Below are 26,589 nucleotides of genomic sequence, written 5' to 3' on the forward strand. Positions count from 1 at the left end.
GTAGGCAAGAATCCCTTAGAAGAAATGGAATAGCCATCATAGTCAACAAAAGAGTCAAAATGCAGTACTTGGATGCGATCTCAGAAACGACAGAATGATCTCTGTTTTCAAGGCAAACCATTCAATATCACAGCAATCCAAGTGTATGCCCCAACCACTAATACTGAAGAAGCTGAAGTTGAACGTTTCTATGATGATCTACAAGACCTTCTAGAACTAACACCCAAAAAAGATGTCCTTTTCATTTTAGGGGACTGGAATGCAAACGTAGGAAGTCAAGAGAAACCTGGAGTAACAGGCAAATTTGGGGTTGCAGTACAAAACGAAGCAGGGCAAGGCTAACAACTTATCAAGAGAACGCACTGGTCATAGTGAACACCCTCATCCAACAACACAAGAGAAGACTCTACACGTGGACATCACCAGATGGTCAATACAGAAATCAGACTGATTATATTCTTTGCAGCCAAAGATGGAGAAGCTCTATACCGTTAGCAAAAACAAGACTGGGAGCTGACGGGTGCTCAGATCATGAACTCCTTATTCCCGACAATCTTGATTCCGACTTGTGCTTCATCCAGCCCAGCACTGTGCATGATGTACTCTACATATGGAAAAATATCAATAACCTCAGATATGTAGATGACAGCTCCCTTACAGAAAGCAAACAGGAACAAAAGAGCTTCTTGATGAAAGTGAAAGAGGAGAGTGAAAAAGTTGGCTTAAAACTCAACATTCAGAAAACTAAGATCATGGCATCCAGTTCCATTACTTCATGGCAAATAGATGGGAAAATAATGGAAACAGTGGCAGTCTTTATTTTCTTAGGCTCCAAAATTACTGCAGATGGTGACTGCAGCCATGAAATTAAAAGATGCATGCTCCTTGGAAGAAAAGCTATGACCAACCTAGATAGCATATTAAAAAACAGAGAAATTACTTTACCAACAAAGGTCCATCTAGTCAAAGCTATGGTTTTTCCAGTGGTCATGTATGGATGTGAGAGTTGGACCATAAGGAAAGCTGAGTGCTGAAGAATTGATGCCTTTGAACTACGGTGCTGGAGAAGACTCTTGCGAGTCTCTTGGACTGTAAGGAGATCCAATCAGTCCATCCTAAAGGAAATCAGTCCCAAGTGTTCATTGGAAGGACTGATGCTGAAGCTGAAACTACAATACTTTGGCCACCTGATGCGAAAATCTGACTCATTAGAAAAGACCCTGATGCTGGGAAAGAGTGAGGGCAGGAGGAGAAGGGGCAACAGAGGATGAGATAATTGGATGGCATCACCCACTCAATGGACATGACTTTGAGCAAGCTCTGGGAGATGGTGAAGGACAAGGAAGCCTGGTGTGTTGCAGACCATGGAGTCAGGAAGAGTGGGACAAGACTGAGCGACTGAATGACAACAAAGCCCATTCTCCAGGTAGAGATACTTCCTATCTTCTCTCCCTCAAATCCACTCTCCACTGATAAGTGGAGTGAAGTCACTCAGTCACATCCGACTCTTTGCAACCCCATGGACTGTAGCCCACCAGGCTCCTCCATCCATGGGATTCTCTAGGCAAGAGTACTGGAGTGGGGTGCCACTGCATTCTCCAGGGGATCTTCCCGACCCAGGGATCGAACCTGGGTCTCCCCAGGTTGTAGGCAGATGCTTTACTATCTGAGCCACCCTGCTTCAAACCACTGGGAAAACAGAAGCAAGCAGCAACTGTCTCACTTTCTATCACCGAATCTATCTGTCCAACCGTTTTGTCTGTACGTTTCCACACTCTTCCTTCTCTGCTGGTATTACCGACATCTGTTTCTAGTCTTTTCCAGATGCTGCCCTCTCCTCCTTCATCATGGTTTCCTTCCTCTCTGTCAGATCAAAGGCCATAAACTTATGCTCAAGCATCTTCTTTGACTTCATGCTGCCTTTCCAGTCACCACCCCTTCTTCTTGCCCTTCTTTATGCTCTACTTCACAGTAAAAATATTTGAAAGAAATGTCTATAGTTACTGCCTCTAATTTCTCACCACCTATTCTCTCCCCATCCTACTGCAATCAGACTTCCAGTCCTCATATTCTGTCTGCTAAGACTTGCCAATATCATCACACTGACCTTCAATTTATGTGATTGAAGTAAATGATCACTTTTTTTTCTTATCTTACCATATAGCTCATTTGACAAAGTTGGCCATGTTCTCAATCTTCAAACATTTTCTTCTCAAATTGTTTATGGCACCACACTGTCCTAGTTTTCCTTACTTGAATGACTTCTTCCTCTCAGCCTTTAGAGCTATACCGTCTTCCTCTGCTCAACCTTTATACATTGAAGTGCCTGTGAGCTTTAGATCAAGGATCCCTTCTCTTTACCCTCACAGTCCTTCCAGGTAATTGCATCCAGCTATCCAGCTTCATAATTTTAAAAGTAACAAATATGCTCTTTCTACAGTCTCCTCCAGTTCAGCAAATGGCACTGTCATCCATTCAAACAAAAGCAAATATCTAAGAGTTATCCTTCATCTCTCCAATCACAATAATCTACTCTATCTAGTCCTTCAGTAAATTGTGTTAGCTCCACCTCTAAAACATATCCCAAATCAATCCACTTCTATCTACACCACTATACCACCCGAGGTTAAGTAACATGGTATCTCATGTGAATTATTTATAGAATCACCTTATTAGATTTCCTGCTTCACCTATTGCACCCTACAGTTTATTGGCCACATACCTGACAGACTGATATATTTGAATCGTAAATCAAAATGTATACGTAGGAGTTTATAGAGTTTTTCACTGCACTGAAAGTAATAGTCAAACTCATTAAGGAAACAAAATAAACAATCTGGCTTCAAAATGAAATATCATCTCTCTCTCACACACAAACATTATGCTGCACTGGTGTGTACAGTGTGTGGGTTTTTCTTAACCACCAGCTACTACTCCCTGTCTTAGGAACTTGGCTATTTCCCCTCTCTGTGGAACACTCTTCACATCACATCTTTCTATTTCCTTCTCTTTCCTTTAAAAAAAAAAGAAAAATCTCTTATCATTATTTAATCTTTTTAAAAAGTCCTTAAAATACAAATACACAAATATATGACTTTATATAAATGTATATATGGAACATAATGTGTTTTGTTTGCCTCCTTTTAACCCATGTTTTCAACTTGGTATTTTTCATCTCACATTTTTGTACAAGATCATATAATCATATATACATTTAGATGTATACATATAAAGGATCTTGTCAGCATTTTATGAATCTGCTGCTGCTGCTAAGTCGCTTCAGTCATGTCCGACTCTGCGACCCCATAGACTGCAGCCCACCAGGCTCCCCCGTCCCTGGGATTCTCCAGGCAAGAACACTGGAGTGGGTTGCCATTTCCTTCTCCAATGCAGGAAAGTGAAAAGTGAAAGTGAAGTCGCTCAGTTGTGTCCGACTCTTAGCGACCCCATGGACTGCAGCCTACCAGGCTCCTCTGTCCGTGGGATTTTCCAGGCAAGAGTACTGGAGTGGGGTGCCATCACCTTCTCCTTATGCAACTGGGACTCTTATCAATACTCTTTGACATTGTTTTGAACTGTGGTGTTGGAGAAGACTCTTGAGAGTCCCTTGGACGGCAAGGAGATCCAACCAGTCCATCCTAAAGGAAATCAGTCCTGAGTATTTATTGGAAGGACTAATGCTGAAGCTGAAGCTCCAATACTTTGGCCACCTGATGTGAAGAACTGACTCCTTAGAAAAGACCCTGATGCTGGGAAAGACTGAAGGCAGGAGGAGAAGGGGATGACAGAGGATGAGATGGTTGGATGGTATCACTGACTCGATGGAGATAAGTCTGAGCAAGCTCCGGGAATTGGTGATGGACAGGGAAGCCCGGCATGCTGCAGTCCACGGGGTTGCAAAGAATCAGACACAACTTAGTGACTGAACTGAACTGATCCAATACTTTTTGTTTTCCTCATCAAGCCACACCTCATGAATGTGTAAGTCAAATAGTATTGTTCTTAGGTACTCTTCTCAATAATTTCATAATTTTTTCATATAAATGTTACTACTCTTACAATGTGCAAAATAAAAAATCTTATTTTTCTGCACACCACAACTGTAGCTCCCACTCACTGCAACTAGAGAAAGCCCATGCTCAGAAATAAAGACCCAGCACAGAACAACAACAACAAAAAAGCCAACAACACAATTTTTAGGTTTACTACCTGGTAATCAGTATATGTTTTTAATATTCTCCTTTATTGAATTTACTATTGTTTCTCTGTTTGGGTAGGTAATTCTTAACCAATTTGGTGAATGCTCTAGATATACTTGTATACACTATTTTCTCAGTGTAGTGTTCAATATATCACTTAGTGTCAATTTTATTCATTATGCCAGTTAGATCTGGTTTACCATCAATTATTTTTTCTCCATTTGATCTATTTCATACTAAGACTAATGTGTTTAAGTTATTTCTAATTATTAGTTTCCACTTATGTTGCTCTTTTAGTTTTTGCTTGGTAAAAGGTGGTATTTAGTCTATCAATATTCCTAATTCTTACATCTTCAGGATGAATTACAGCCTTCAGCATTGAAAAGTATCTTTCTTTGTCCCATTTAACGCTTTCTGTCTTCAACCCTACATTGTTTAATATCAGGATTATATCTGTTTTCTCATTGCTTTCATTTGTCTGGTATACCTTTTCTCATCTCTTTCTTTCTGATATTTGGGGTGGATGAAACTTGAGCCTATTATACAGAGTGAAGTAAGCCAGAAAGAAAAACACCAATACAGTGTAATAATGCATATATATGGAATTTAGAAAGATGGTAACAATAACCCTGTATGCGAGACAGTAAAAGAGACACAGATGTATAGAAAAGTCTTTTGGACTCTGTAGGAGAAGGTGAGTCTGGGATGGTTTGGGAGAATGGCATTGAAACATATATATTATCATATGCGAAACGAATCACCAGTCCAGGTTCAATGCAGGATACAGGATGCCCGGGGCTGGTGCGCTGGGACGACCCAGAGGGATGCGATGGGGAGAGAGGTGGGAGGGGGGTTCAGGATGGGGAACACATGTACACCCATGGCGGATTCATGTCAATGTATGGCAAAACCAGTACAATATTGTAAAGTAATGTTGGGTAGTTAAGAATAGGGAAAAGGATTTCAAAATGGCAGTAGCTAAAAGACAAGGAAGGGAAAAGGCCGCGAAAATAGAACAAAGGAAGGACCGAGGACCTGAGTGAAGACCTCAGGTAGAACAAACAGCACTCCTGGCTAAGCCCAATTTGCATAGGGCAGGCCCAAGGGAGGAAAAAACATATAAAAGGAGGAGCCAAAGTGCTCTCTCTCTCTGCTCCATGTGCGTGCGTGCGCGCGCGCGCGCTCTCTCTCCCCCCTCCACGTGTGTGTGCTCTTTCTCCCTACCTCCGACAACCCCGCCTCCCATGCACTGGCACGCTCCTCCACTCTTTTTGCGTCTTTGTGTTGGCATGCCCTCACGCTTCCAGGATGGATTCTCCTGCTATCTTTTAAATAAAATAGAGCTGTAACACTGATTTGTCTAAGAACTATAACATGGTTTGTCCAAGACCCGAGAGCTGTGACATGCCGACAGCTTTAATGTCCGTCGCTCCAAATCTTTGTTGCGGCCGAGACGGAAGGTAGGAGCATACACTCGCCCGACAGTAGTTAGCCTCCAATTAAAATAAATAAATTTATATTTTTAAAAGGGGGATACCAATAAAAAAAAAAGTTAAAACATTTTAAAATCAATTTAAATAAAGAATATTTATCAAAAAAAAAAAAAGATTCCATTGTGTCTCCTTCTGCCTATATTTGGACCTTGTGAACTAAATGGAAATGTTTTTCCTTTAAATAAACAGTTAGGCTCATTCACATTTATTGATATGATTGATAATAGAGATTTCATTGATATTTTAGTACTTTAATATTAATATTTATATGTATTATGTATATTTCCTGTTATTTTTCTCTAAATGATGTGTTTTGTTTGCTTCTCTGAGTAAAATTTAATGAAGATTAGCATTTTTGTTCTACTGGTTATCTTTGTAGTTACAACTTTTGTAAATGCCCTTAGTCTCTGTTTTCATGTTTCATGCCCTCACTATTTGGTGTGTCAAATCTTAGTGATTTTTTTTAACTCCCACCTACTGAGTAAATAATTACCAGTACGTTTGTTCTACTTTCCTGATTCCCTTTTCTTTCTTACCATGTCTCAGCTGCATTATTTGTTTTTTTCAAACCAAAGTAATATATAATAAATAATATATAATACATTATTGTTCCACCCTTGCCCCCACTGTCGCTTTAGGCTTATATCTATAGTTAAGTATATTAAATATTGGTCAAGGATCTTTTTCCTTATTTCCTCAGGCATCTCTCAGCTGTATGGAGCTTATCTTCTACTAGACTGCATAAAATAGCTCTTGAGTACAGAATTACCTGAGCTCTAGTAGGTTTAACTTGAAACATCTTTGTATTTGAATACAGCTTAACTGCAAATGAAATCCTACCTTCAGATATTTTCCCCTGCATTTATTGAAAATGCTACTCTGTTGTCTTCCTTTGTATCTTGATTTTGCAAAATTTGATGCCAGTTTAATTCTCTGTACTTACAAATTGGCTTTTGTTTTATACCAGAAGCTCTGATGATTTTTTTCTTTATCTTAAAATCTATGGAGATGTAGAGAAGAGAATGGATATGTAGGGAAGGGAGGGATGGATGGGGAGAATAGCACTGACATATATACACTACCATCTGTAAAACAGGTAAGTAGTTGGAAGTTGCTGTATAGAAGAGGGTGCACAGCTTGGTGCTTTGTGATGACCCAGAGGGGTGGGATGGGGCAGGGTTGGGAGGGAGTTTCAAGAGGGAGTGGATCTATGTAAACATATAGCTAATTCACTTTGTTATACAAGGGATATTAACACAACATTTGAAAGCAATTAGACTCCAATAAAAAAAAAAGAGAAAAAAAGAAAGGATAGAAAGGAAATGTAAACAAACTAGAAGAAAACAAAATTGTCTTTATTCATAGATAACATGATCGTCCATGTGAAAAATCGCTACAAACAAATTAATTCCTAGAACTAAATAAAAGAAAACTAATGAATCTTTCGTAATCAGATCCAGTTTTACAAAGATAAAGTCAGTAGCAGAATGAAAAATAAAGTTCATTCAACTACCAAAAAAACACCCTATTATAATACTTTCAGTAGGACATGTATCAAAGTTGACCTCCGCAGGTCAACCTAATCCTTGCTGCTACTGCTAAGTCAATTCAGTCGTGTCTGACTCTGTGCAACCCCACAGACGGCCGCCCACCAGGCTCCCCCATCCCTGGGATTTTCCAGGCAAGAACACTGGAGTGGGTTGCCATTTCCTTCTCCAATGTATGAAACTGAAAAGTGAAAGTGAAGTCACTCAGTCGTATCCGAATCTTAGCGACCCCATGGACTGCAGCCTACCAGGCTCCTCCATCCATGGGATTTTCCAGGCAAGAGTACTGAAGTGGGGTGCCATTGCCTTCTCTGACCTAATCCTTGGAATCTTATTTATGAAAACTTTATATATCAGTTCTATGGTTTCATTTTTTTTTCTTTTATACGTAAGTTGGATCTTCTTTGTCTCTCTTTCAACCATTTTCTCTCAAACCCTTTGGCATTACTTATTTTCATTCATTTAGCTGTTCCTGCCTGCCTTCAATTAATATTAAAGATTCATTTGAGTATATATTCCTTGGCCACTTTGTAATTTAGCCTTTGTTTTAATATTATTTTACCTTTTTTTCTTTCTTTCAATTGACTTAATCAGCTTAATCACTTTGTTTCAACCATGCTTTCTTATAAAAATCCATTTCCATTCTTAGTATTCAAAATTCTGAATCTTGATTTTTGTCTGTAACATTCCTAAATACTTGTTTAAGGAAATTCATTTCAGCGTGGATAGTCAGCATTTTTTTCCCCCACTGCCTCATTGTATGGGGAACAATCTTGTCACATGAACAGCTGTAAATATCATTTTGTTTTCTTTGTAACAGTTTATATAGGAGATGAAAGTAAAAGATGAGAGCTAAAAAGCTGGTTTAAAACTCAACATTCAGAAAACAGATCACGGCATCTGGTCCCATCACTTCACAGCAAATAGATGGGGAACCACTGGAAACAGTGAGAGACTTTATTTTTGGGGGCTCCAAAATCACTGCAGATGATGACTGCAGCCATGAAATTAGAAGACGCTTGCTCTTTGGAAAAAAAGCTATGACCAACCTAGACCGCATATTAAAAAGCAAAGACATGACTTTACCAACAAAGGTCCACCTAGTCAAAGCTATGGTTTTTCCAATAGTCATGTATGGATGTGAGAACTGGACTATAAAGAAAGCTGAGTGCTGAAGAAATGATGCTTTTGAACTGTGGTGTTGGAGAAGACTCTTGAGAGTCCTTTGGACTGCAAGGAGATCCAACCAGTCCATCCTAAAGGAAATCAGTCCTGAATATTCATTGGAAGGACTGATGCTGAAACTCCAATACTTTGGCCACCTGATCCGAAGAACTGACTCACTGGAAAAGACCCTGATGCTGGGAAAGATTGAAGGTGGGAGGAGAAGGGGATGACAGAGGATGAGATAGTTGGATGGCATCACCAACTAGTTGGACATGAATTTGAGAAGGCTCCAGGAGTTGGTGATGGACAGGGAAGCCTGGCGTGCTGCAGTCTAAGGGGTCACAAAGAGTTGGACACGACTCAGCGACTGAAATGAACTGAACTGATATAGAAGAAGATTGCCTGCATCATTGAATTTCTACAGAAAGAATTAGCACTGGTTAGTGGGCAGCGATTGAAAATATTCTTAGTTCAAGAGCACCTCTCCTTTTAAAGAAGTTAAGTATGGTCTCTTTAATGAAAGGCTTTTGGGGGGAGTACTGGCAGTGGGGAAAAGAGTTTTGTGTCCTTTAGTTAAAATACCTTTGCATATTCTTTTGTCTTGAAGGATGTGTGTGTGTGTGTGTGTGTGTGTGTGTGTCTTCTTTTCATTTCCATTTACCTAACATTTTTAAAAAGTACCTCTGCCTTCCTTCTTGCCCTCTTTTTCCTGAAATGGCTGCTTTTTCAAGACTATAGACTTGCTTGGGCATATACTTTTAGTCCTTTCTTTACCTGTGGTCAATTCAGATCTACAAGGCATATTTTCCATAATTTTTTAACTTAGTTAGAATTCCTCTTTTTGGTAGTGATTTCAAATCAGTCTTAAGACAGCTACAAGGTCTCCTCTTCTCTTTTCCCAATACATTTACCTGATGTATGCTTTAGTTCAGTTCAGTCGCTCAGTCGTCTCCGACTCTTAGCGACCCCATGAACAGTAGCATGTCAGGCCTCTCTGTCCATCACCAACTCCCAGAGTTCACCCAAATCCATGTCCATCAAGTCGATGATGCCATCCAGCCATCTCATCCTCTGGTGTCCCCTTCTCCTCCTGCCCTCAATTTTCCCCAGCATCAGGGTCTTTTCTAATGAGTCAGATCTTCACATCAGGTGGCCAAAGTTTGGAGTCTCAGCTTCAACATCAGTCCTTCCAATGAACACCCAGGACTGATCTCCTTTACGATAGACTGGATGGATCTCCTTGGAGTCCAAGGGACTCTCAAGAGTCTTCTCCAACACCACAGTTCAAAAGCATCAATTCTTCAGTGCTCAGCTTTCTTTAGAGTCCAAATCTCACATCCATACATGACACCACTGGAAAAACCATAGCCTTTACTGGACAGACCTTTGTTGACAAAGTAATGTCTCTGCTATTTAATATTCTGTCTAGGTTGGTCATAACTTTCTGTCCAAGGAGTAGGCGTCTTTTAATTTCATGGCTGCAATCACCATCTGCAGCGATTTTGAAGCACAGAAAAATAAAGTCTGACACTGTTTCCCCATCTATCTGCCATGAAGTGATGGGACCAGATGCCATGATCTTAATTTTCTGAATGCTGACCTTTAAGTCAACTTTTTCACTGTCCTCTTTCACTTTCATCAAGAGGCTCTTTATTGTTCTTCCCTTTCTGCCATAAGGGTGGTGTCATCTGCATATCTGAGGTTATTGATATTTCTCCTGGCAATCTTGATTCCAGCTTGTGCTTCCTCCAGCCCAGATTTCTCATGATGTACTCTGCATATAAATTAAATAAGCAGGATGACAATATACAGCCTTGATGTACTCCTTTTCATATTTGGAACCAGTCTGTTGTTCCATGTCCAGTTCTAACTGCTGCTTCTTGACCTACATACAGGTTTCTCAAGGGCAGGTCAGGTGGTCTGGTATTCACATCTCTTTCAGAATTTTCCACAGTTTATTGTGATCCACACAGTCAAAGGCTTTGGCATAGTCAATGAAGCAAAAGATGATTTTCTGGAACTCTTTTGCCTTTTCCATGATCCAGAGGATATTGGCAATTTGATCTCCGGTTCCTCTGCCCTTTCTAAAACCAGCTTGAACATCTGGAAGTTCACGGTTCACGTATTGCTGAAGCCTGGCTTGGAGAATTTTGAGCATTACTAGCATGTGAGATGAGTGCAGTTGTGCGGTAGTTTGAGCATTCTTTGGCATTGCCTTTCTTCAGGATTGGAATCAAAGCTGACCTTTTCCAGTCCTGTGGCCACTGCTGAGTTTTCCAAATTTGCTGGCATATTGAGTGAGTGCAGCACTTTCACAGCGTCATCTTTCAGGATTTGAAAGAGCTCAACTGGGATTCCATCACCTCCACTAGCTTTGTTCGTAGTGATACTTCCTAAGACTCACTTGACTTCACATTCCAGGACGTTTGGCTCTAGGTAAATGATCACACCATCATGATTATCTGGGTCGTGAAGATCTTTTTTGTACAGTTCTTCTGTGTATTCTTGCCACCTCTTCTTAATATCTTCTGCTTCTGTTAGGTCCATACCATTTCTGTCCTTTTTGTACCCATCTTTGCATGAAATATCTAACTCAATGAAACTAAGCCATGTGGTGTGGGGTCACCCAAGATGGCTGGGTCATGGTTGAGAGGTCTGACAGAATGTGGTCCACTGGAGAAAGGAATGGCAAACCACTTTTCTTGTCTTGAGAACCCCATGAACAGTATGAAAAGGTAAAAAGATAGGACACTGAAAGATGAACTCCCCAGGTTGGTAGGTGCCCAATATGCTACTGGAGATCAGTGGAGAAATAACTCCAGAAAGAATGAAGGGATGGAGCCAAAGCAAAAACAAGACCCAGTTGTGGATGGGACTGATGACAGAAGCAAGGTTTGATGCTGTAAAGAGCAATATTGCATAGGAACCTGGAATGTTACATCCATGAATCAAAGCAAATTGGAAGTGGTCAAACAAGAGATGACAAGAGTGAACATTGACATTCTAGGAATCAGTGAACTTAGATGGAATGCAATGGGTGAATTTAACTCAGATGACCATTTTATCTACTACTGTGGGCAGAAATCCCTTACAAGAAATGGACTAGCCATCATAGTCAACAAAAGAGTCAAAATGCAGTACTTGGATGCAATCTCAAAAACGACAGAATGATCTCTGTTCATTTCCAAGGCAAGCCATTCAATATCACAGTAACCCAAGTCTATGCTCCAACCAGTAACTATGAAGAAGCAGAAGCTGAACAGTTCTATGAAGACCTATACGACTTTCTAGAACTAACATCCCCAAAAGATGTCCTTTTCATTATAGCAGACTGCAGTGCAAAAGTAGAAAGTAAAGAAACACCTAGAATAACAGGCAAATTTGGCCTTGGAATATGGAATGAAGCAGGGCAAAGGCTAATAGTGTTTGCCAAGAGAACGCACTGGTCATAGCAAACACCCTCTTCCAACAACACAAGAGAAGACTCTACACATGGACATCACCAGATGGTCAACACCGAAATCAGACTGATTGTATTCTTTGCAGCCAAAGATGGAGAAGCTCTATACAGTCAGCAAAAACAAGACCGGGAGCTAACTGTGGCTCAGATCATGAACTCCTTATTGCCAAATTCAGACTGAAATTGAAGAAAGTGGAGAAAACCACTAGACCATTTGGGTATGACCTAAATCAAATCCCTTATGATTATACAGTGGAAGTGAGAGACAGATTTAAGGGACTAGATCTGATAGACAGAGTGCCTGATGAACTATGGTTGAAGGTTTGTGACACTGTACAGGAGACAGGAATCAAGACTATCCCCAAGAAAAAGAAATGCAAAAAAGCAAAATGGCTGTCTATTTGTAAGGAGGCCTTACAAATAGCTGTGAAAAGAAGGAAAGCAAAAAGCAAAGGAGAAAAGGAAAGATATATCCATGTAATGTAGACTTCCAAAGAATAGCAAGGAGAGTTAAGAAAGCCTTCCTCAGCAATCAACGCAAAGAAAGAGAGGAAAGCAATAGAATGGGAAAGACTAAAGATGTATGCTTGGGTCACCACAAAGACTTGCAATAGATGTCAAGAAACAGCACACAGTGACTTGGAAATAATTTTCTACCTGGAGGTAATGTGAATTTAGACATTCTTTGCCTTCTAGTTGTGCCGAGGTTGTAGGTTTTATGTTCCTGTTTTTCTACATTTATTTTTGGAGAAATTATGTTGGAAGAGTCAGCATTTATTCAGCCACATTACTCTGATTTCCAAGAATTCCACCTATAAATCTGAATCTTTATTTTGCAACAGGTTTATACATTTTTCTACTTGAGACGTACTTAGCATTTTGTTTTAAATGTTATAAAATTTAAATGTAAGAAATCAATATTAATAAAGCCATTTCAGTATTAGTCAAAATAAACTAATTTTATTTTTACATTTTAATTTTATTCCAGTATTACAGTCACTGTAAAGAAAAAGAACAGGACTAAAGGCTAGCCTACAAAATTCAGTGCCACTATAAACTGAGGTAGATTTTATTTTAATCTAAACCAGCTTTCCTGATTTTGTGTCAAATCTAGAGTAATACAATTCTTTGAATTCAAGAAGGTTAGATTATACCATCTCCAAAAGATCTTTTATATTTTAAATCCCAAGGACCTGAAAAAATTTTACACCATATACATTTAGACATATCTTTATTTCATTGTTGAATTTAAAAGTCCAGGAGAGACTGCAAGTGTTTGTTCTAGCACTTCCAACTCCAGTGGAAGTTGCCACTCAAGTAATAAAACAGAACAAAATGAAAATTAACAACTCTTCTTAGATTCCTCAGGGAGCTGAGGTCCCAGGGCAACTTCTGCCCCACCTGCCAAACTGGAAACAGACAGACAGATACTGTGAACCATAAATCACCAGAGCCATAAACAGAAACCACCACAAGAATCAGTACAAGGGTAGGAAAATCTGAACTCTAATTAGTGAATTGCTGGAGGCTAATTTTGGACAAGTATAAAGATTAACAACTCTAGGGAGACCCAGTTTTGGAGGGCACACCTACACTTACGTGAGTTTTACCCATAGGACCTCTATCAGATTCTCATAGTAAATCAAAATAATCAACTAAGATGATATAAAACAGTCCAAATATATATACAAAGCATGATAAAGAGTAAGGTCCAAGAAAACTGGGGAGTCAAGATATATTATTAGAATAGATTTTTAAAAATCCAGCCATATACTATTTACAGAAATATACCTAAAGTATAAAGATATAGATAGGTTGAATGTAAATGTAGAGAACTAGACCTATCAAGAAAATATTAGCCAAAAGAGAGATGTAGTAGCTATTGTAATGTGAGACAGTAGATTTAAGTAGTTTAAAACAGCATGCCTTACCGAGGAAAGAAAAAGTCAGTACGTATTTTAAAAATTCACCAAGAACATGTAACAATTCTAAATACGTATGAGCCTAATGAAATATTCCCCAATATCTAAAACAGTATGTGTTAAACTAGTAAAATATATACAGAAAATGACAAATCCATTATTGTGGTAAGTGTAATTATTGACAGGTCTCACTGAGCCAAAACCAAATATGTAAATAAAATACAAATAATACAGATAATGAGAACACAAAATAAGACTGAACTAATAGACATGTAGAATCCTGTATGTAACAATTAAAAGAATACACATTTATCTAAAGTTCAATTGGAACATTTACAAGCTGATTATGATTTAGAAAATGAAGCAAGCCTTAAATCATTTTAAAGTGTTCATAATCTACTGGTAAAGGCAAAATAAACTACTGAGAAACACTGAAATAAGTCCTGTCATAAAAGAGTTTACAAAGTGTTTTGGTAAAGACTGAAATATACTATCTGAAACAGATTAAGTACACACAGAATTAATATCTGGAATATATGAAGAACTTCTAAGAAAAAAATCAACAACCCAGCAAAACCACAAAACCACAAACAGGTAATATTTTACCTTCATTAGGCCAAAAAACATGCAAAATAAAATGAAAAAACATAAAGTGAGAAAGAAAGGAAGAAGAAAGGTAAAGTGTACAGGAAGAAGAAATTTTCATAAATTACTACAGTATATCTGGTACAACCACTTGGCGGAGCAACTTGAAAAGCTCAACAGTAAAATTATGATGGATATATTCAACCCAGCAACTCCTCTAGAATCACAGAGACATGCCCACAGATGTAGCCTGGGCATCATTTCTAACATAACATGCAGCAAAATTTCTAAAAAATTGGAAACAACCTAAATGTTCTCTGATAGAAGTATTGAGAAATGAATTGAGGCACATTCATTCCTACAAACTACTTGTACTACATGAATGAGTAACACAGACAAATGTCTGAAATACTACACTGAGTGAAACAGCAAGTGCAGATGAGAATGCTATTATGTAAGATTCTTAAATTGTGCTGAAATAATAATAGTATGCTTAAATAATAAAGAAAATAGAAATTAAATCCATTATGCAAGGTTCCTTTGGGGAAGGAAAGAAGAATGAGACTTGCAAAAATTAAAAAGGAAGTACATTTCTAATTTTCTTCTTTTACAAGGAAAGGTATCTGCAGCAAATATGTCAGAATCGACCTACACTGCTTCTGGAAAAGTAACAGTGTTTGAGGTATTGTTCTCTGTATTCTGCCTTAAAATAATTTTTCAACTCTTTTTTTTTTTTTTAAAGTATAAGAGGATGTCTGCCTCTAAATGGAGTGACTGGTGGAAGAACAAAGAACCCACTGAGATCAACTATAAAAAACAGTGAAATACACCAAATACCTGTTCTAAGACATCAGAAAGCTGCTGAAGCAAGAAGGACTGAAGATGCCAAAACTCTAGAGGGATGACAGACTTCACTTCCAGTTAGAAGCTCCTGGTGAAACTGTGTTTGTCCTTCTTGTCCTTCTAATACTTCTTTTAAAAAAGTAAACTTCATATTAAAATATAACATAAATGAAAACCCACAAACCCGAAGTGTGTGGCTCACTGAATTTTTTTGGGGAAAAAAAAAAAGAACATGGCCTTATATTTAGCATAATCCAGAAACCCTCTTTGTCCTGTCTCCCAGTCATTATTACCTTGTCTCAAGTAAGGTCAGAAACCCAGCCTCTAGCACCACAGATTAACTATGCCTATTGTTGAATTTTTTTATGAATAGCTTGTGTGTTTTTTTGTGCTTTCCTGGGATGATTTTTGCAATAAAACGGACAGGGCCAACAGAGTATCCATCTGAAAAGTGGCAAATTTTGACCCCTACACCTCAAACCACATAAAAACCAAGTTCCAAACAAAGAATAGATCTAAAACCCAAAAGCCTATTTACAAGAGAAAAATGTGTATATATATACATATATACACACACAGACTGTGTTCTTTCCACACAATGGAATATTATACATCAACGAAAATTTACTAAGTATCTCCATGCAACAATAACAGTGAAGAATTTCACAAACATAATGCTGCACAAAGAACGCATGCTGTTCCAATGATATGAAGTATGATATTTATCTTATGAGCTCAAAAACTCTAGTAACTCAAAACTCTATTTGCTATTACTGCTTGATCTGTGGAAGAAAAGCAGTAACAAACCTAGACACTATTAAAAAGCAGAGACATTACTTTGCCTACAAAGTTCCATATAGTCAAAGTCATGGTTTTTCCAGCAGTCACATAAGGATGTGACTACTGTATGTAGAACAGAATCAAAGGGCAAAAAGATATACTGAAAAATGAACTCCCTGGGTCAATAGGTGTCCAATATGCTACTGCAGAAGAGGGGAGAAATAACTCCAGAAAGAATGAAGAGACTAAGCCAAAGCAAAAACAATGCCCAGCTGTGGATGTGACTGGTGATGGAGGTAAAGTCTGATGCTGTTAAGAACAATACTGCATAGGAACCTGGAATGTTAGGTCCACAAATCAAGATAAATTGGAAATGGTCAAACAGGAGATGGTAAGAGTGACCATCGACATTTTAGGAATCAGTGAACTAAAATGGACCAGAAAGGGTGAATTTAACTCAGATGACCATTTTATCTACTACTGTGGACAAGAATCCCTTAGAAGAAATAGAGTAGCCTTAATAGTCAACAAAAGAGTCCAAAATGCAGTACTTGGGTGCAATCTCAAAAACAACAGAATGATCTCTGTTCATTTCCAGGACAGGGAAGCCTAGTGTACTGCAGTCCATGGGGCTTCAAAGAGTTGTACACAAATAAGCAACTGAACTGAAACCTACACAATGGATGGTACCAGTAGAACTGCAGTGATTTTACTTTGCTATGTAGCTTATCTGTGTTTCTATAATTAACAAAACGATTTCTATAATAATAATAAAAAAGTTAATTTAAAGCATATGATGGAAAGTCAGAAATTTTGGTAACTAAATTTTTTAAGGTAGTCTAGAAATAAAAATATTTAGACTTAATTAAATTAAAACACCATTCTATTCTACACCTTTTTTAAAAAATTTACATCTATTAAAATAGATAAGTTAAAATTTTCATTTACCTGTCGGTTCCTTTCATCCATTATGCGTGTGATTTGTATTTTCTTCCGCCCCATTTTCAGTCACCTTTCCTTCCTTGTAGTCCAAATATTTAAATCAAAAATTAATTTTCTTTAATACCCTAATGCATGGTACACTGCTTCTATTACTTCAGCTTCTAGTTGGAGGGCTACAGCCAAAATTTTCTGTAAGATCTGAAAGAAAACACAAATTAGAAAATTTACATTCTGTAGCACATCGTGCAAATGTTATACAAATTTTAAACCTGCCTTTGACTATATTATTAGTTGAAATTTTTCACTACATAAAATCAGTAAACAAGTTGAAACCTTGTTAATTTTACCACTAAAATATCTCCTGAACTTTTTCATGCCCCTAATTCTGGCTAAAACAATGTAATTATAACAATTATAACCTTTAAGTTTTTCCTTAATGCATATAATAACAGCAAATATTCTTAATGGCTTTTGATGGCTCCCATGTCAAAGGATGAACTCATAAATCTACATGTGTAGTCCCAATCTGCTTTTACAAATTCTTCCTGCAAACTGCCCTAGCTACTAACAAAATTACTATTTGTCAATCCACAAAGACATTATATGCTTTCATAATAATACATACCTAAATGAAACTATTCCTTTAGCCATTTAATTAACTCTTCCTCATCAATCAAGATTCAGTTCAAATGTCATCACTCTGGATGAATAAAAGGCCAATAGCCCTTCGTAGAATAAACCACAGCATCTTATTTTGTACATAAGTTCCAAAATCATTTACCTCTCAGACTGTGAATCTTTCAAGAATAACGATTTTTCCCCCCATTTATCTCTACAGTAGAATGACTGGCAATGATATAATTTGTTATGCTCTGAACGATAGTTTCATCAAAAACACAATGCTATTAAAACTTAAGTAATAAAATATTTACAGAGGGATGGGAGACAAATCTTAAAACACAGTAATGTTTTTAAGTAATGTTTTAAACAAAACTTAAAACAAGTAAGTAATGTTTTAAACAAAACTTAAAACAAGTAAGTAATGTTTTAAACAAAACTTAAAACACAGTAAAGATTCAGGGGAATCTTTTGAAGTATTTTTTAACACTGTACATGTAACTCTACAGAACTTTAACTGTACCGTGCAAATCCAGGGTTTGATTAAATTTGGCTTTTGCTCAAAAGCAGTGAGCTTTCAATTTTTATTATTATCTCAGCATTTCTTCCATTTCTTCCTTTATTCATCCTGTTATTTCATTTATACATGTATTAATTGATAATCTATTAATAACTAATAACCTATGCAAAACAGGTACTTTGAAATACTGAACGAGGTACCTATGATAAAATAGTCAAGGAAAAAAGGCAAAATTTCTAACCTCACAGTTCAGAGTCTAGTAGGGGCAGACATTAGTCAAACCATCATAAAAATGGGTACGTATAAAAACTCATTTATCTGACCTAAATTCATGGTCAGGGCAGGCTTCAATGAGAACTGCTTCATACTCAAACCTGAGTATGCAGGTGTTTATACCAGACAGAGAATAGTATGTGCAAAAACTCTGTGCCAAGAAAGAACAAGAAATATGAGAGGAACTGAAGGATGGCTAGTAACTTGTATGAATCAATCAAACAAGTAGCTGTGCTGTAGAATGTCTGCTTCTTTACAGACTATAATATAAACCATAGAAGTTGGCTTATTCCAAATCATGTTCCCTAACAGATGACAGGGCACCCAATTCCCATTATGAAAACTTGCACTGTAGCAAGCAAGACAAATATTCACACATTTCACCACTGAGATAATACATTAAATTCTATAAGGTATATGCACTGTATTATCTTGTATGATCTGTAAAATTCTAAACATATCTGAGCATTTTGCTTTTGACAATGGTAGAGTAGGTTGCTTTAAACCAGTATGTCCCTGAGTATCACTAGAAAAGCAGAGCAAAAAGTAATCTGTTTAAAACCAAAGAACTTTCAAGACAGTGAGAATTTGCACAGAAATTCTTCTGAGACCTAGATGAAACAGGTGGGACCAGACTTAAGACTCACTGATTCTTAAAACATCAGCTGAGAGTCTGAGAAGCTAAGCAGAGCTTTCAACAGTTCTTGCATAGGGGCACAAAAATTCAATTCAGGGTCTAGTCAGGAGGAATAGCTTCAGTAAACACATCGGGAAGCTGGAGAGAATCCAGAGGACTATACCCTATTGTATAAAGGTAAACCAGAAAGAGGCCATGCAAGGAAAGAATCGCTTCAAATCATTTCAATCTGACCATATTAAGGTAATGTAGGCTAAACCTAGAATCATTAGCCTAGCTGCATACCAACAAAATCTTTCCAAAAGGTTCTGGCAAAAGTAAATCTTATCAGCAAAAAGACCCCAAATTTAAGTTATCTTACCATTTTTCACATAAAAGTCTACAGAAAAAAACCCAATGAAGATCTGACTGAAAACCAAGATTTTAAAATAGCACTAGAAATAGACCCATAGTAGATCCAGATAATGGTGCTAGCAGAAAACAGTTTTAATGCACTATTGACCAGAGTCACATTAATACATCTTTTGTTACCTGGAAGTTATTGATCGGAGATGTTTCAATATTCATATATAACAAATCATCAACCACAGGAGTTAGTTTCTGCAAAAATCCGGCAGCATCATGTCATAAAATAAGCTACTTTAATGTGTTAAAAGGAGTTTGTTTGTTTTTTAAGAATTTTAAACAATGCTGCTGCTGCTAAGTCACTTCAGTCGTGTCCGACTCTGTGTGACCCCATAGACGGCAGCCCACCAGGCTCCTCCGTCCCTGGGATTCTCCAAGCAAGAACACTGGAGTGGGTTGCCATTTTCTTCTCCAATGCATGAAAGTGAAAAGTGAAAGTGAAGTTGCTCAGTCATGTCCGACTCTTAGCAACCCCATGGACTGCAGCCTACCAGGCTCCTCCGTCCATGGGATTTTCCAGGCAAGAGTACTGGAGTGGGGTGCCATTGCCTTCTCCGAAACAATGCTAAAAACATGGAAAACAAAAAATTGAAAAATACAATTTTAAAAACAGAAATTAAGAAACTGATGGATGACTTTAACATTAGGTTAGATACAACTGGAGAATGATCCAGAAGACAGAAAAGAAAAACATACTTACCCTGAGGCCCAAAAAGACACAAAAATGGGAAATACATGAAAAAATATGACACATGAAGAAAAGGTCCAAAATACACATAACTAGAATCCAGAAAGAAGGTAACCACATAGGAGGGAGAAAAAAATACTTAAGGGCCTGATAGTTTAAAACTTAAAAACACAAAGGAAAACTGAACAATAACATCAAGCCAGATTCAAGATCTAAACTCCCAAGCATAACAAATACACAGAAAACCACACTTAGGCAAATCAAAGTAAAGGGGGAAGGTGGAGGAATGGACAGAAAAAAAAGAGACAGAAACAGCCGCAACAGATCTAAAAAGCAGCCAGAATAAATTAAAGAATATTACCTCTAAGAGTAACAGTAAGATATAGCTGGCTTTGAATAAATAATGGAAGCCAGAGGAAAACAAAATGATGTCCTCAAAGTGCTGGAAACAGGGGAAATGTCAAAACAGAATCCTATATGTGAAAAAATACCCTTCAGAAATGAAGACAAAATAGAGACATTTTTAGTCAAACAGAATCAGAGAATCTATCACCAGGAAGCACTAAAGAGACTTCTTCACGTAGAAGGAAAAGAGGGCTTCCAGATGCAGCTTGGATATACACCAAGAAATGAAATACATTGAACAGGGTAAATCTGTAACTCTAAATGAATACTGACTAAACAGAATAATGACAATATTTTGTCGAATTTAAAATATTACAATGCACAACAATAACAGTACATAATTTCTGGAGGGGTAATATTAATAAGCTAAAGCGTTCTAAAACCTTTCAATGACTAGGAAATGGAAAAAGTTCTCATTTACTTCAAATTTCAGTACATGAAAGATGTATGTGGTAATCTCTGGGATAACCACAGGGAGGTCAATTAGAGTATATATAGTTGTTCCTCGGTATTTATTCCAGGAACCTCAGTTCAGTTCAGTCGCTCAGTCATGTCCAACTCTTTACGACCCCATGAATCGCAGCACACAAGGCCTCCCTGTCTATCACCAACTCCTGGAGTTCACTCAAACTCCTGTCCATAGAGTCGGTGATGCCATCCAGCCATCTCATCCTCTGTCATCCCCTTCTCCTCCTGCCCCCAATCCCTCCCAGCATCAGGGTCTTTTCCAATGAGTCAACCCTTTGCATGAGGTGGCCAAACAAAGGAGTTTCAGCTTTACCATCAGTCCTTCCAATGAACACCCAGGACTGATCTCCTTTAGAATGGACTGGTTGGATCTCCTTGCAGTCCAAGGGACTCTCAAGAGTCTTCTCCAACACCACAGTTCAAAAGCATCAATTCTTCGGTGCTCAGCTTTCTTCACAGTCCAACTCTCGCATCCATACATGACCACTGGAAAAACCATAGCCTTGACTAGACGGACCTTTGTTGGCAAAGGAATGTCTCTGCTTTTGAATATGCTGTCTAGGTTAGTCATAACTTTCCTTCCAAGGAGTAAGTGTCTTTTAATTTCATGGCTGCAATCACCATCTGCAGTGATTTTGGAGCCCCCCAAAATAAAGTCTGACACTGTTTCCACTGTTTCCCCATCTATTTCCCATGAAGTGATGGGACCAGATGCCACGATCTTAGTTTTCTGAATGTTGAGCTTTAAGCCAACTTTTTCACTCTCCTCTTTCACTTTCATCATGAGGCTTTTTAGTTCCTTTTCACTTTCTGCCATAAGGGTGGTGTCATCTGCATATCTGAGGTGATTGATATTTCTCCCAGTAATCTTGATTCCAGCTTGTACTTCTTCCAGCCCAGCGTTTCTCATGATGTACTCTGCATAGAAGTTAAATAAGCAGGGTGACAATATACCACCTTGACGTACTCCTTTTCCTATTTGGAACCAGTCTGTTGTTCCATGTCCAGTTCTAACTGTTGCTTCCTGACCTGCATACAGGTTTCTCAAGAGGCAGGTCAGGTGGTCTGGTATGCCCATCTCTTTCAGAATTTTCCACAGTTTATTGTGATCCACACAGTCAAAGGCTTTGGCATAGTCAATAAAGCAGAAATAGATGTTTTTCTGGAACTCTCTTGCTTTTTTGATGATCCAGTGGATGTTGGCAATTTGGTCTCTGGTTCCTCTGCCTTTTCTAAAATCAGCTTGAACATCTGGAAGTTCATGGTTCACGTATTGCTGAAGCCTGGCTTGGAGAATTTTGAGCATTACTTTACTAGTTTGGGAGATGAGTGCAATTGTGTGGTAGTTTGAGCATTCTTCGGCATTGTCTTTCTTTGGGACTGGAATGACAACTGACCTTTTCCAGTCCTGTGGCCACTGCTGAGTTTTCCAAATTTGCTGGCATATTGAGTGAGTGCAGCACTTTCAAAGCATCATCTTTCAGGATTTGAAATAGCTCAACTGAAATTCCATCACCTCCACTAGCTTTGTTCATAGTGATGCTTTCTAAGGCCGACTTGACTTCACACTCCAGGATGTTTGGCTCTAGGTGAGTGATCCACACTATCATGATTATCTGGATCGTGAAGACCTTTTTTACAGTTCTTCTGTTTATTCTTGCCGCCTCGTCTTAATATCTTCTGCTTCTGTTAGGTCCATATCATTTCTGTCCTTTATCGAGCCCATCTTTGCATGAAATGTTCCCTTGGTATCTCTAATATTCTTGAAGAAATCTCTAGTCTCTCCCATTCTGTTGTTTTCCTCTATTTCTTTGCATTGATCGCTGAGGAAGGCTTTCTTATCTCTCCTTCCTATTCTTTGGAACTCTGCATTCAGATGCTTATATCATTCCTTTCTCCTTTTTTTTGTTTTTTAGCAATATTTTTAATTTTTTTTTAATTTACATTTTATTTTATTTTTAAACTCTCCTTTGCTTTTTCTTCTCTTCTTTTCACAGCTATTTGTAAGGCCTCCCCAGACAGCCATTTTGCTTGTTTGCATTTCTTTTCCATGGGGATGGTCTTTGTCCCTGTCTCCTGTATAATGTTGAGAACCTCAGTCCATAGTTCATCAGGCACTCTATCTATCAGATCTAGGCCCTTAAATCTATTTCTCACTTCCACTGTATAATCATAAGGGATTTGATTTAGGTCATACCTGAATGGTCTAGTGGTTTTCCCTACTTTCTTCAATTTTAGTCTGAATTTGGCAATAAGGAGTTGATGGTCTGAGCCACAGTCAGCTCCCGGTCTTGGTTTTTGCTGACTGTATAGAGCTTCTCCATCTTTGGCTGCAAAGAATATAATCAGTCTGATTTCAGTGTTGACCATCTGGTGATGTCCATGTGTAGAGTCTTCTCTTGTGTTGCTGGAAGAGGGTGTTTGTTATGACCAGTGCATTCTTTTGGCAAACTCTATTAGTCTTTGCCCTGCTTCATTCCGTATTCCAAGGCCAAATTTGCCTGTTACCCCAGGTGCTTCTTGGCTTCCTACTTTTGCATTCCAGTCCCCTACAATGAAAAGGACATCTTTTATGGGTGTTAGTTCTAAAAGGTCTTGTAGGTCTTCATAGAACCGTTCAATTTCAGCTTCTTCAGTGTTACTGGTTGGGGCATAGGCTTGGATTACCGTGATACTGAATGGTTTGCCTTGGAAACGAACAGAGGTCAGTCTGTCGTTTTTGAGACTGCATCCAAGTACTGCATTTTGGACTCTTTTGTCAACCATGATGGCTACTCCATTTCTTCTAAGGGATTTCTGCCCAGAGTAGTAGATATAATGGTTATCTGAGTTAAATTCACCCATTCCAGTCTATTTTATTTGAGGTTGCTAAAGTCTCTTATCCTGGGTTTGATCCCTGGGTAGGGAAGATCCCCTGGAGAAGGAAATGGCAACCCACTCCAGTATTCTTGCCTGGAAAATCCCATGGACTGAGGAGCCTGGTAGGGTACAGTCCATGGGATTGCAAAGAGTCTGACAGGACTGAGTGACTTCAACGGCATAGCATATGCATAAAAACCACACATCCTCTCATATACTTTAAGTCATTCTTATTTTACTTATAATACCTATTAAATGTAAATGCTATTAGTTTCTGGCATGGGGTAAATTCAAGTTTTGCTCTGAGGATTTTTCTGGAATTTTTTCTGGGATATCTTCAATCCATAGTTGATTGGATCCACAGGTACAAAGTCTGTGTATATGAAGGGCTAACTGTATAGCTAACAAAGCTATTAATAACAGAGGGGGGAAAAGGATCAATAAATAATCCAGATTAGATTTTTTTAAAACCTAATTATAAAGTGATTATAGAGAATACATCTAAAATATGGGATTATGGAAAGAATAAGCATAAATAAAGATATATTTTGTAAGACACAAACCACAAGAAAGGTTGTGGGGCTATACTCTATCACAGAAAACTTTAATGCATGAGGAACATATATATAGATACATGGGTATAAATATAGTGGAATACTTCATTATAATAATTGTTCAATTTACCAGGAAGGCACCACAATTCCAAATTTGAATGTACCTAATAACACCAGAAGTCAGGTATCTTTTCCTGAAGAGCAGATATTCTTTGCAAAATCCTAATCAGAAGCTTGTTTTTTCCTACTTTTAACATGAAAAATCATATAACGTATCAACTAAAACTCCCCAATCACTTCTCATTTAAACTTTAACTACATCTTTTGGGCTTCCCTAGTAGCTCAGATGGTAAAGCATATGCCTGCAATGCAGGAGACCTGGGTTCGATCCCAAGGTCAGGCAGATCCCCTAGTGAAGGAAATGGCAACCCACTCTAGTATTCTTGCCTGGAGAATCCCATGCACAGAAGAGCCTGGTGGGCTACAATCCATGGGGTCACATAAAGTTGGACACGAGTGAGTGCCTAACACACACAAATATATAAAATATCCATTTATCATAGTAAATTATCATGGTTATGATGTAAAATGCACATTATATGACATCACATGCAGTAAGTTTGCTTTCCTTCTACACAATTTAACATTTTCTCAACACGTTTGGTGCATTATACAAATCTATGCAAAATCAAGGGCCAAATATGCAAGGCAACTAGAAATTTATTCAAGATAAACACACACAGCAGATAACAGCTCAAAGACTCACCATCCTGAGCCTGACTTAATTCTGCCATACTATCTTTCTTACTGCCAGCAACATTAGAGATGCACAATCCTTTTGTTTTGTTGTTGTTCAGCTGCTAAGTCGTGTCTGACTCTGTGACCCCATGGACCGCAACACACCAGGCTTCCCTATCCTTCACTATCTCCCAGAGTTGGCTCAAACTCATGTCCATTGAGTTGGTGATGCTATCCAACCATCTCATCTCTGTCATCCCCTTCTCCTTTTGGAGACACTCAGCAGATGCTTCAAAATGTCTACAAGTGCTTCTAATATTTTAGAAATTTCATTTGGAGGGTAATTTGTGTCCTTCCTCATAGACTAATTTGTTAAAATATTGCATTAAATTTTATAGATGTAAAAACCATTTTTTCCTAAATAAACTAATAAACAAGGATATGTTATATAAAGCCAACATGAATAGAACTACGTGAAGTCCACAATTCTAACAAGTGCATTTTAACACAGCTTTCTCAGTAATTTAAGGAACAAACATACCAAAACAAGAACAAGCAGACCAGAAGACACAGGAAAAAATTTGCACTTTATAATGAACAACCTGACATATAGAAACTATACCTAACAAATGCAGAAAATAACATTCTTGGTAAATGCATAAAAAGCGTTTACCAAAAGTGACCACAAACTGGAGCAAAACTAGGTGTTAACAAATTTCAAAGGACAGGCATGTCTGTAATCTCAGACAAATTAAGCCATGAATTGATAACAATATAAGAAAATCCTTATATATATGAACATTAAATAATAAAACTCTAAACAGCCCATGAGTAAAAGGAGAAATCATAGGGAGAGCTAAAACAAATTTTTAATGGAATGTTTTTAAAATACTTCCTATCAAAATGTATAGGACATAGCTGAAACTGTTCTTAAGAAGAAAATTTTTAGCTTTAAAATATATATTCAGTAGAAAGGCCAAAAACTACTGTTCTAAGTAACCATCTGAAAGAGGTACCAAAAAAAACCAAAAACTGAACTCCAAAACAGAATAAATGATAAAGTAAAGGTAAGAGCTGGATCATCAAAAAAAGCAAGAGAGTTCCAGAAAAACATCTATTTCTGCTTTATTGACTATGCCAAAGCCTTTGACTGTGTGGAAAATTCTGAAACAGCTGGAAATACCAGACCACCTGACCTGCCTCTTGAGAAACCTATATGCAGGTCAGGAAGCAACAGTTAGAACTGGACATAGAACAACAGACTGGTTCCAAATAGGAAAAGGAGTACGTCAAGGCTGTACACTGTCACCCTGCTTCTTTAACTTCTATGCAGAGTACACCATGAGAAACGCTGGGCTGGAAGAAGTACAAGCTGGAATCAAGATTGCTGGGAGAAATACCAATAACCTCAGATACGCAGATAACACCACCCTTATGGCAGAAAGTAAAGAGGAACTAAAGAGCCTCTTGAAAGTGAAAGAGGAGA

General features: G+C 38.0%; 1 protein-coding gene across 5 annotated transcripts in view; it reads right to left on the reverse strand.

The window, feature by feature from the left end:
- The window catches only part of MEF2A (myocyte enhancer factor 2A), a 147,350-nt gene that overhangs the window by 70,649 nt on the left and 50,112 nt on the right, over positions 1-26,589 (reverse strand). For all 5 annotated transcript variants that reach the window (XM_010845826.1, XM_010845828.1, XM_010845830.1 and 2 more), the window contains exon 2: positions 16,945-17,136. In XM_010845826.1, coding sequence (XP_010844128.1) covers positions 16,945-16,998 — 54 coding nt within the window. In that variant the 5' untranslated portion in view covers positions 16,999-17,136. The remainder of the gene's footprint in view (positions 1-16,944; positions 17,137-26,589) is intronic.

Source organism: Bison bison, unplaced genomic scaffold, assembly GCF_000754665.1.
Source record: "Bison bison bison isolate TAMUID 2011002044 unplaced genomic scaffold, Bison_UMD1.0 scf7180017864224, whole genome shotgun sequence".
Taxonomy (NCBI): Eukaryota; Metazoa; Chordata; class Mammalia; order Artiodactyla; family Bovidae; genus Bison; species Bison bison.